Source organism: Haemaphysalis longicornis, unplaced genomic scaffold (genome assembly GCF_048455015.1).
Source record: "Haemaphysalis longicornis isolate Haplotype H1 unplaced genomic scaffold, Haemaphysalis longicornis Haplotype H1 scaffold_6, whole genome shotgun sequence".
Lineage (NCBI taxonomy): Eukaryota > Metazoa > Arthropoda > Arachnida > Ixodida > Ixodidae > Haemaphysalis > Haemaphysalis longicornis.
In genome coordinates, this window is record NW_027526407.1 from 41605323 (window position 1) to 41617022 (window position 11700).

General features: G+C 45.4%; 1 protein-coding gene across 4 annotated transcripts in view; it reads left to right on the top strand.

Annotated features, from left to right (window-relative positions):
- LOC144142515 (uncharacterized) overlaps positions 1-9663 on the top strand; it is a 50731-nt gene extending 41068 nt beyond the window's left edge. For 2 of the 4 annotated variants that reach the window (XM_077674081.1, XM_077674079.1), the window contains exons 11-13: positions 2600-2698; positions 6332-6475; positions 8229-9663. In XM_077674081.1, the coding sequence (XP_077530207.1) occupies positions 2600-2698; positions 6332-6475; positions 8229-8567 (582 nt within the window). In that variant the 3' untranslated portion in view covers positions 8568-9663. The remainder of the gene's footprint in view (positions 1-2599; positions 2699-6331; positions 6476-8228) is intronic. The other 2 variants (XM_077674083.1, XM_077674080.1) reach the window with 1 other exon arrangement.
- The last annotated feature ends 2037 nt before the right edge of the window (positions 9664-11700 follow it).

Sequence of the window (11700 nt, forward strand, 5' to 3'; positions counted from 1 at the left end):
CAAGAACGGTTATCTACTGTTGTTGGCAAGGGCGACGCTGGCCTGTACACAAGTGCATTGGTCCTGACCACTCAGTGAAAAAGTGGCACCGCTCGCTAGCAGACGGGCTCACCAATGCTGCTGACATCGATTGTCTTCTTTTAAATGCAGAGCATTTCTTTAACTCACATGTAGCGTCCGCCGTCCGTCCGCAACAGCTCAGCGCGCAGGTGCGCCCTCTCCCCCACTCCCACTCTCCCGCATCACGCTACCCTCCTCGCTCTCAACAACAGGTCCGCACCCCTCCCCCTACACTATAAAACGAAATAACAGTTACCAGCGCCTGGTTTCGAACCCACGACCCTGCGGGCGGAGCGCAAGGTACATGGTACTCTACCCACTATGCCACAAAGCCGATTCAGAATGAAAGGCTACGAACGCGCCTTATATCCTTGACCAATTCAAACTACGTCAAGAAGCTGCTGATACAACGCATTCACTACCTGTGGGCGGAACGCGAGGTACATGGTGCTCTTCCCACTGCGCCACAAAACCAACACAGGATCAAAGGCTACGAACGCGCCTTATATCCTTGACTCATTCAAACTACGTCAAGAAGCTGCTGATACAACGCATTCACTACCACCAACTCCCCAAACACTAAACGTTAACGCAATACACTCACCCCCTATGCGACGCATTTACTCGAGTCCCCCTCGCGGGGAGATGGGCCTTTTTTTCTCAAGCATGCCTTTTCGCAGCGCCGATTGTTAAATGATGGGTGCAGAATGTTCATTACGTACCTGTAAATTTCATCATCTTCGTGGCTTCCCTTTAAAAACTGCAACGTAAGTTCTGACCTCGAGCACCTCCGGCACTCATGGAAGTGCCGGGTCAGTCAGTCACGGGCTTGTGAGGTTACCCTCACCAGCTTTGCTGTGGTGTTCCAAATTTAAATTATAACTTGTACACCTGCAATCTGGCCCCTTCGGCACTATGTGCATTTATTTTGTAACGAATTAGATACCACAGAACACGTTTTCCCCTACGGCCGACGGTACTCCTCTATACAAAAAAATACTTGGAAAACAGGTTTAATTAATTGTCCCTCCTACTGTGTGTTCCTCTAATATTATCGTTCGGGGCGAAGGTGCTGGGTTTTAGCCGCGCAGATCTTTTCTCCGCCGTACACGTATTCATTACGGAATATGGCCGTCTCCCGTGCTAGCCCCAAGAATGGCCATGCCCGGCTTCCCTCAAGAAGATCTCAGCGTTTATGATCACTGCTATCAGTGCCTCCCCGTCTTCTGCCTCTCCTTCACCAACTTCTCGTTTTATTTCTTTAGATAGTTCACCCGTTTTTTTTTATTTTTTGTTTTCATTTATATTGGTTTCAACACTTTGTCGCGCTACTTGTCATGTTCGGGCAGTTTTTTTTTGTTTATTTTTTCCCCAGAAACGCCTGTTTTAATTTCATTCGTTAAATGATATTCTTTAAATACTGAGTATATAGTTTCTCTCGGTGAACGCTCCTTTTCTGGCAAACCTTCTTGAGTGGATAAGAGCCATATCTTCAGGAACATCACCACCACCACATTGATTTGTTTGATTGTGGGGTTTAACGTGCCGACGCAACGCAGGCGATGATGCGCGCAGTAGACGAGCGCTCCGGATTAATTTTGACCACCTGGGGATATTTCACGTGCGCCAAAATCTCGTACACACGGGCGTTTTTGCTTTTCGCCTCCATCAGAAAAGCGGCCGTCATGGCCTGGAATCGAACCCGCGACCTCGTGCTCAGCAGCGCAACGCCTTAGCCACTGAGCCACTGCGGTGGGCACCCCCATCACATCGCAAGTATGCTTGTGCTCTGCTGAGGAAAGCAAAACATTGTTACTGGCTGGGTCAACTATTATACCGCTCGCTCAAGATTATAGCCATGTTTATGTAATTCGTGAGAGCTATGAGCATATTTTATTGGGATTTGGCGTAACGTATGCCCGAGGAGGCACAATAATTAAGCCATGCGATTGCTGATAAATGACAGTACGCTTCGATAATTGTCAGCGCTTTTATTTCTCAATATTTTGTAGTGCAGGAAAAATCAGCGTAACAGCCGATGCTTTCAAATTTGGGAAACAATATAAATCCAAGCTTCACTGTAGCTCCGCTGCCGTTTCTTTTTCTCGCATCCATTTGCTGTAGTTTGCCTACATCGGATAAAGATAGCAGCCAATCTGTCTACTGGCACAAGAACTACGCCCGTTAGGAGTACTCCGGAAATCAAGGTGTGCAACACTTCAATAAAAAATGTTCCTGCCATTATTCACACGAATATTCAATCACAGGAGAAACTATGTAGTTAAAGGGAATTGAAAATAAATTTTGGCTAGTGTAGGCCTGGCACAAGCTCTCAGTATTGCATGTTAGAGCTCGCAAATTATTTTAAGCTTCGGTGATGCAGGGAAACCACGCACCCATAAAAGCCCTTGGTATGAAAGTACAACTAAGTAATATTTCCATAAACAAGAAAACGGCGGGCAGGGCTGCAAAGGAGTGCTCACAAAAGTATAGTTTGTTATATCATTTATATCGCTATGTTTTCGTTCTGCTTTTTCAGGCTGAAGAAGCACTACAATCTAGCCTCTTGCAGCGTGTTACAGAAGTCGCAAGTGCAGTGACCCCTTTATCTTGTGACAGCCACAAAGGAACTCTAGAGGTAAATTTTTATGCGTGTACATCTTTGTAGCACATAAATATTTTTGAATATTAAGTTCGGCAGAAAATAATAAGGTGAAGCTAACGCTCCCATTGATCCAATTATACCTACAAGAAATTACCAGACATCGCAAAAACGCAGCCGATTTGGAATTATTTCAAATTCTAAGCACGTTTAAAAACCCCTTTGTCGTCAATTGTACTGAAAAAAAACTAAGCCACTAGGGAGGTATATTGCCTCGAATAGCAGAAAATAAGAAAGTACACACAGGACTAGTTTGTTACATAATGGGGAAATATAAATGTGAACTGCTCCATTTTTGCACGCACTCAAAGCTCGTGGTGCTCACCTCCAAGGGGGCCATGATTACTCCTTGCTCCCCCACTCCCCGAGACGGGTTTGGGGCGACCAATGCGGGGTGGTCCGTGGACTTCGTGGAGTGTGACGTGAGTTGCTCCGGGGTGCGGGCTCACTAGAGAAGACTCGTGCGTCAGGGGTCGCCCGACAGACGACGGTAGCGCCATGTCATGAAGACGTACGATGAGTGCTGCTCGCTTCGGAGCATACGCTTCCAGCGGCCGGCATTGCGGCCACATTTTTGACATATCGCCTTGTACCGAAGGCTCCTTTTACGTGCGAAGCACCTTAATACCTCGCAATGCCCGTCCGCCGTCCGACGGTGTCTCCCCACGACGAAAGCGAGCTACACGAGAGGGCGCTACCCGCAAACACGAGACCACATTCAAAACACGCAAGCCATCATTTCACTTCGTATCCTTTCGGGCTAATAAATCACATCATGTCCACGCCGTGAACGATGCCGAGGGTGTGAAGCACTGGGACGCGACTTTTCTTGCCTGTGGCGTTTGTCATTTACAGTGCACTTACTGCGCCCCAAATTATTTATTAAACTTTGAGTGCATCGTCGTGCACGGACGATAACACCCATCCACACAATACACAGAACTTGCGTCCCCAATTCATTAATTAAACTTTGAGTTCAACATCGTGCACGCACGATAACACTCATCCACACAATGCACACAACTTGCGTCCCAGTGCCTCCCAACTTCAGCATCGTTCACAGCGTGGAGATGGTGTGATTTTTTTTTTCAATCAGCTCACTAACTTCGCGGTCCCTCTTTCCACAGATCATTTGAGTAGCCATTCGTAGCCAAAAGGACTGGGTCGAAAGAACCGTGGCGCTGTCCTAGCTATAGAGAAAGCAGCAAATGTGCTATCTACGGGTTCGCGCCAGCCAAGCAGTAAGGAAGGGTCGGCCCTCGCCACGCGTAAGCAATCCCTCTGAGAGGGCACATAGCTCTGCCGAAATGCGTTTAGGGCACGGGACGTCACAATACAACAACAGCTATTCTGAACCACACCGTTCAATCTCACGGGCAACTGCCTCCTCCGACCACGAAGACGAAGAGGCAGTAGGGCCTAGAAATTGAACAACACCCAACCTTTGAGCTAGAAGGGGCGCGGAGGGGTACCTGCCGGCCTTTCGGGGCAAGCCAAGAAACCCAAAAGCACAAGCCAAAGGAACCAACTGTCTTTTCAACAGCGAAAGCCGCCGAAGCGCTGAGGGTGGTCGACTCGTGGGAAGAACGGGAAAGACGGAATTCTTGGTTGAGCGGCGAATAACTTCAAAAATCTACTGCCCAAGCAGGAAACATGCAAAACCGATCCGCGGCACTCGCCCACCTCTCGCACAAGTGGCAACAATTGCAATCGCTTCAAGCATAAGCTGCGAAGCGACCAGCATGCATCGCACCTGTTCATGGTCGCGCCCGGCGATATAGGTGGTATTCGTTGAAACGTTAAGCTCTCAATTTCTTCCCTTGGCAACACTGGAAACGGCCACAACATGGCCAATACGCCACGGACATGGCGCGGCTTTGGCTACAGCGCCCGCACTCGGAAAAAAAAAAAACACCGGCGTGCATCGTCTGCCCCATTTAAACACGATTCTCAACGGTGGTGTGAACAGAGGTGTTAGTAATTGCACTCACAGTGGACTCTAAGCAATACTGTGCGTTCGGCGAGGTAGAGTTTGTAATGTGAAAAAAGTCATTTCCTTAGCATGGACATGTACGGCCATCTCGGGGAGCCTGACGTAACGAATGACGGCGTTCCCACACGTTGGTCTGCATACGCGCCTTGTCAGTGAAGTCAGTGAATACGAGCAATGCGCAGCCCCTTACAATACCCAGGTACCACCCCGTATTGATCATCCCGAGCCTCGTTTATGGAGGATGGGAACAAGGTTCGTGTGGTTCTTCTGGTCTCCTCCCCGCAGGAGTATAGTTATTGTAGAAATAGTTTCTTATCGATGTATTTAATTAAATGCCCTAGAGCCTAGCTACTTTTTCATGGTCCGCTTATGTGGCGCCTGAAAGTGTTTTCCCAGAAATGCATTTCTGTACTGTTTAAAGTCAACCATAAAAAACTGATGTAATATCGGCGTCAAATGACACGCGGACACGAAAATATGAATCAGAACACGCAAATAGCGCGATTTCTTTGACGCGTTGCTTGGCATGAGTCAAAGAAATCTTTTTTTTTTGACGCGTCACGCGTTGCAAAATGACGCGTGGCTTGGTTACAAAACGAAGTCCGGAAATGTGGCTTTCCGAGTATACCAATAGCGCGCCATTATGATACTTCAACGAACAGTATTTTTCAATTTTACGTTTTTTGATTCATATTTTCGTGTTCGCGTTTCATTTGACGCCAATAGTACAACGCAGATGCTCATGCATTTCTCCGATTGTTCCCACCTTGCCGTTTGTGCAATTCCCTTATATAAAGATGTAGCTTGTTTAACGCATTTTCAAATCGAGGCGAATTATCAGTCTTTCGAAAAAATGTTTCGGTACGGGAGTGAAATGTTCTTGTCTATCACTGAAAGTTTTGTACGAATATTTCAGTCTTCTGAAGTGTGCTGACGTATCGCAGTTTTAAAAATACGCATATCACGCATAAGTTCGAATCCCTGTTATGCGGAGTTGACATTGCAAGCTGACCGGAACTCGTTCCTCTAAAGTGCTTTTCGAAGTATTTTTCTGTATCGATTAATAATACGTGCTGCTTTCAAAACCCAAGAGTCATTGTAAACATGATCGGTGGGACTCCCTTTAGGTTCGCGAAATCACGCGAGGTGCTTGCTTCCCGAACCTTGGCTGAGCTTGAAGGTCAAGGAACACTACCAGGTGTTTTCTTGGATTGCACTTGAAGTAATAAGCTTCTCTTAAAATGGTCAGTTGAAAAGAAATAGATGGCAAGTTAACCTCGGAGGTGCGAAGCTGCTCGTTTCATACCTTCCATTTTCTGCTCTCCCCTGCTTAACACAGTGCGTCTTAACATACTGCGTCATCTGCTCTCCCCTGCTTAACATACAACCCAATCATCATCATCATCATCATTATTATTTAACTTCAACGGCTCGTGAGTGGCTTTATCGGGTTAATCATCTCTTTTTATTTCAGATTTCCTTTGTTGCACTTCGGGTTCACTAAGCAGTTATGTCGCGCTCCTTCTCTTCGCTTTCACCTCTGTCTGGGCATGAAGGTCCGGGAAAGCCCCATCCACCGAAAGACTAACAGCTTCACTGTACAAATCTGCCCACAGGTCCCTCTGAATGGAGTTCGGCAGCTGCTCGGTGGCATTTCAAGCCTTGCAGGATATTTTGAAGGAGCAGACCACGAAACTTCATCTCGTGAGGGCGACGGAGCCTCCCTCCACCAGCAAACGACGGAACAGAGCTCCGAATGGGTAAATAGTAATCTTGGTGAAAGCGACGACTGAACGTAGCGGGTACAAATCAGCTGCACAGGATAAAATTGAATGAGTAGTCGAATCCGGTGCACAACATCAACTTATGTTGCTCTTTGGCCTTGTTGCCTTTGCGCCACTAAACAGCACAATCATCATCAAATGGCAACCCGGCCAACGATTCACACAACCAAAAATAGATAAAAAGAAGAAATGGCTCCGCCAAGCAAGTATCGTCCGCTTTCTTGCGTCCCCTTTGGCAGAACACGAAAACTGCACAAAAACAGCTTCACAGCTTCGCCACGAGGTGGGGTGGAGTCGCCACTGGGCTTATGATAGGCATCAGCTGCTGCAGGATACTTGCTACAATAACAAAATGCAGGGCTAATTGCACTTTCACTTGATAATAAGGAACATGGGGAGCAAAACATGCTATTTATTAGTAGTTTTCTTGCTATATAAAAAAAAATATTTGTCAAAGGGAACAGCTTTTTGGTTTCTGTAAAGATATTGGTGGTGCCTTTTCACTAGGAATGAGCTACTCTTCAGAAGAAGGGCACCAGGTTCTGTGAAATGCTGTATTTACGACTAAACAGCTAAACACACTTTACCCCGATGCATCAAAGTTTTGTTGGAATGGAACGTTTCCTAGCAATGCGTAGGCCAAAATTTTTAGTTCTACATTTAGCCCTGTAAAGCTTTTTTGCTGGTTACATTTGTTTGTTTACCGAACATTGTAACGGCCGCATAACGGTACGTTTTCGGCTAAAACATAAATGCAAAAGGGGACATTTGTATTGACATGTATTCTGAAGGAATATTCAAACGATTTTGACTACGTCGAATATATTTCTTTAACCTGCGGACATGCAGGCGTGCATGCAAGTGGACATGCATGCAAGTTTTTACAGCAGAAGATTTTTTTTTCGAAATAACCGCTAAAACATATTGTTGAGTGCCATTGGAAACTAGAAAACTATGCCTTTCTAATATATAGTAGTTTTGTGTGCGGCCTAGAGTGACGGGTAATGTGGCAGCCCATACTTTGTTAAAAATTGACTATGAATGCCATGGCAGTAGCCTCGTTTTCTGGTCGGCCTTCTGCCATTAAACACAAACCATCATAATCAGCAAAACAAAGGTAACGAGTGCTCTGCAACTTGGGATCTTATGGGTTAAACAAAGCGTTATACCGGCTTGGCTGTCCCAGGTGTTTTACAACTTTCGGTTATAAACACTTTAAAGTAAAAGACTAGTTACCCACTATTTTTCGTAATACAGTACCTAAACCACATTTTTAGATTTCATGAACTGTATAAAAGCTAGCTGTTTAGATGAATAAATACGGAATCTTTCGTTTCCCTCTTCGTGTGCGCTGGTTTGCCGCTAGTAACATTTACTATAAATACAGTGTACGAGTCCTCGCCAAATGTAGCGGCATTTTTTTTTCACGGAAACACCACATAGTCAAGCCCTCACCTTAGTAACGATACCATACCGTGAATATTTTGAGAAATATGACATCTTTCAGAATCAGCAAACCGTTTCTCGCATTTTTCGTGCCTTAAAGTTAGCATCGCTTTCAATCCAAGCTATCCCACATTTCTGACGTGTTGGTGATGGAATTTGCGTGCAGCGAAATTACATTGTGGTTTCGATTTCGCGCTTTACCCCATTTGAGCAAGTGTTTACCTTTCCAGCCTTTCGCCATGCCGGGGACCATTTCTACTGTTTTGTATCTTTCATCACACAGGTGTGGAATTGCGTTTTTGGGTCCGACTCTATGAAGACCGAAACAGCTGAAGGGTCGGGCGTTGTCCCCGGAATCACATCATCTTCAAGTGCGGCTAACCGTCTTGAAGGCTCAAGCTTTCTTCTATCTTGGCCTGCTCAACCATGCCATCGAAAAATCTCAGAATGGTTTGATCACTTTGAGGCTTGGTTAGCGCGGAATGACATAACAGCAGAAGATAAGCGATTCCCTTTACTGCTGAACAAAATTCCCAAACGAGTGTCTAATGCACTAATTTACTTACAGGATAACCCCGAACCGTACAGTGCAGCCAAATTCACCATATTACACAACTTCTAAAGAAAGGATGGAGTGATATGACCATGCCTTAAGAACATAATACAAACAGCAGCCATCAAAACACAAGAATTGGGATGGAGTGAAGCTCTTTAGTGGCGACGGTATGCCCTTAGTGGATGGTGATCGCTAGGCTTCTTAATGTTGCTTGTGTGCATTGTGATGCACAACGAGCATGTCATGTGCAATCGCTTAACTAAACCACACTTTGTGAACCTTCGTAACTACCACTGACGTTACCAAAAGCTTGCAGGCATAAGACTTTGGACATCTAAGCAAGCCTTTTAAGGTCTTGCACAACTATAAATTTGCTTAATTGCATTGTATATTTAATGTAACGCAACTGCTCAGCCTATAAGTGTATTTCTGTTAAAATTTAATATGTCTTTTACGCACCTTGAATACGTAAAACTGCTGCAGCTGTCCGAAAGGTTCTTGCTTAAAGTTTTGTTGGTTTAATTCGATTTGATGCAATACACGTCGTAGCTTGTGAGTCTGCGACATAATTCAGTACCAGTATTAGTAGTGCCAGAAAGAGGTATTTGAGAGGATAGAATTGGCCTTGCATAAAGCAGCTGCAATCACTCCACCTCATGGATGCCTAACGAGTATTCTGGCATTTTTTACTACTTCCTTTGTTTAATCAGATGTTATTCTTAGCTTGGCGAATGTTTTAAATTGCCTAAGTGTAGGGTATTGCAAGCTACAAAAAGGAACAAAGGTATACGAAACCACTTGTTTTATATTGCGCCAAGGTACCTCTGCTTACTCCAGAAACCTTCTATGCGCTAGTTGGTCCCTCATTCATTCAAAAGCTTCGGTACAAGATGGATCCGCACACGAATGTGAACATTTGTGTCTAGGAACGACTAAAGCAGTGTATGTTTTCTCTGTATATATCTGGTCTCTTTTGCACATCAAATGCCACTTTGGTGTCTTTATCGCTGAGTCTTTCAGTCTTATGAAATATTTTACGCAATTTTCGGTTATAAGGCTTGTAAAATGATGCGGTTAAATGAATACGTCGTTGCTCTGAAACAAAATGGGCTCATCCGAGATCTGTACTCTTTGGTCGAATAAATGTGGTCTAAATATGAAAGTAATGCCTCTCTGGAAGTCTCCTTTGTTCTTTATTGTCTACACAAAGCTATGGAATATTTCATTATGAGTACATCACAGCAATATAGCGAGCTGAACGAGTTGGTACATGTTCATTGCTCTAAAATCGCCAAGAGCTTGGTACCTCCACACAAAAATAGACAGGAGGAGCGCTCGTTCTCAAATGGAAACACTACACGAGAATTCTCACCACGTTCTACTTGGAGTCTGCATTGCGTTCTTAACTAACGAGAACACAGGAAGTTGTCCCGTGCTGTTGTCACCTTAGTTCCTCCCTTCCCCCTCAAACAGAGGAAACTTGAGATTCCAAAGGCTGTGTGTTAACCCCAACTCACCTTCCCCTTCCACATTAAGTACCCAAGGCGGTTACAATAGCATGTAGTGGCAGGGCCAAGAACATAGATGTAATAATTCAAAAGCAGTTTCAACAGTACCGTATAACCACCGAAGTTTATTCTGTCAAAGGTCCCGAGGACATGACGTGATGGTAAATGTCCAGGTGAAACACATGACGTGATGTTACATTGACATCGACAGGGTACCTGAAACTGCAGATTTTACGATGACTTGTCAATTGAATCTGCTGTTCAAAGATCCCATTATAGCGGCTATAGTCATTTCTCTGTCGGGGGTTATAGTCCTTTCTCTATGTTGCTATCGTTCTTTTTCTAAATCCTGGTCCTGGGATTCCAGATTTTGGGCACGTTACCACTTCGCAGTAGAAGAGATTTTCGCAAATACCTCACGTCGTGTTCTCTGTACCTTTTCAAGCATTCGCTACACCAGGAAGGAGAGCCTATGGTTGCTTCAATTTTTCAGTTCGTAATAGTTAATAGCTTGCGGGCAGCCCAGGACATCTCTATCTGTAAAAATCTTTCCGGCACATGCCTGCCTAGGGTGTTTGACTGCTAACGCATTATGACTTGCCTAGGTGATAGTTATGACGACCTTAGTACACATAAACCTGATGTACTGAACCTCTATGTGACGAATTCCTGAATTTAAAGAAGGTTTTCGTTTTCCCACTTTACCTTCCTTGAAGCCCGTGTGTTTGGGATTTCTATGTAACCAATGAGTTGCGACTGTTAACCTAGATTTAACAAATTCGCTACGCGGAAGAGTCGATGCCTTTTTCCCTTTCCCTGAGAACTCGGCTGGCGAAATGCATTAATTCATCCCCAGCTTTCCGGCTCACGCCTAGTTCAGCCATCGGTCACTAGGCGCTCAGGAACGAGCGTAACTCTATGGGCGGCGATCTTTTCAGCACGATTACTCATAATGTTCGAAATGTTCTGCGATGTTTTTCTTATCATGTCATCCTGGGAGTGAAAACTACCAGTACATAAAATATAGCTGCAGTATATTGGTTCTCCTAGGTTCCTGAAAGGTTTAGAGTGTGGGTATTGCGGAGAAGCTTCAAGCATTGCGGAAAAGCTCCTGCCGTACCCGCAGTAGACCACACTCCGTGGGTGCTTTGCCTCGTCGTTGTATCAGTCCGGGTTCCAAATAAGTTGCATTTTTTTAAGCCTAAACGCGTTACTGGCGCGTTGAAGAAGAAACGGATAATGTGGAGCTAAAGCGAAGCGGTGGTTCCGGTTTTGGGTGCTGTTACAACTCGTCGGTGTGTGCGTGCGCGCGCGCTTGTGTGCGTGTATAAGTGTGAGTGCGTGAGTGTGTGCGTACATGTGTGCGTGTGGGGTGTGTGCGTGTGCGTCTGCGCGCGTGCGCAAACACACACACACACACACACACACACACACACACACACACACACACACACACACACACACACACACACACACGCGCGCGCGCGCGCGCGCGCCCGTGCCTGCATGTGCGTGCGTGTGTGTGTGTGCGTGCGTGCGTCCGTGCAGCTACTTATTTTCAATACAGGCTACGTTGGGTAGACCAATGTAAAGACAACAATGGAACAGCCAGAAGAACATAAAGCAGTCGTAAATGTCGTTGTGCAGTAATAGAAAGTTTGGTTAAAGGGACACTGAAGTGAATTTGTCAA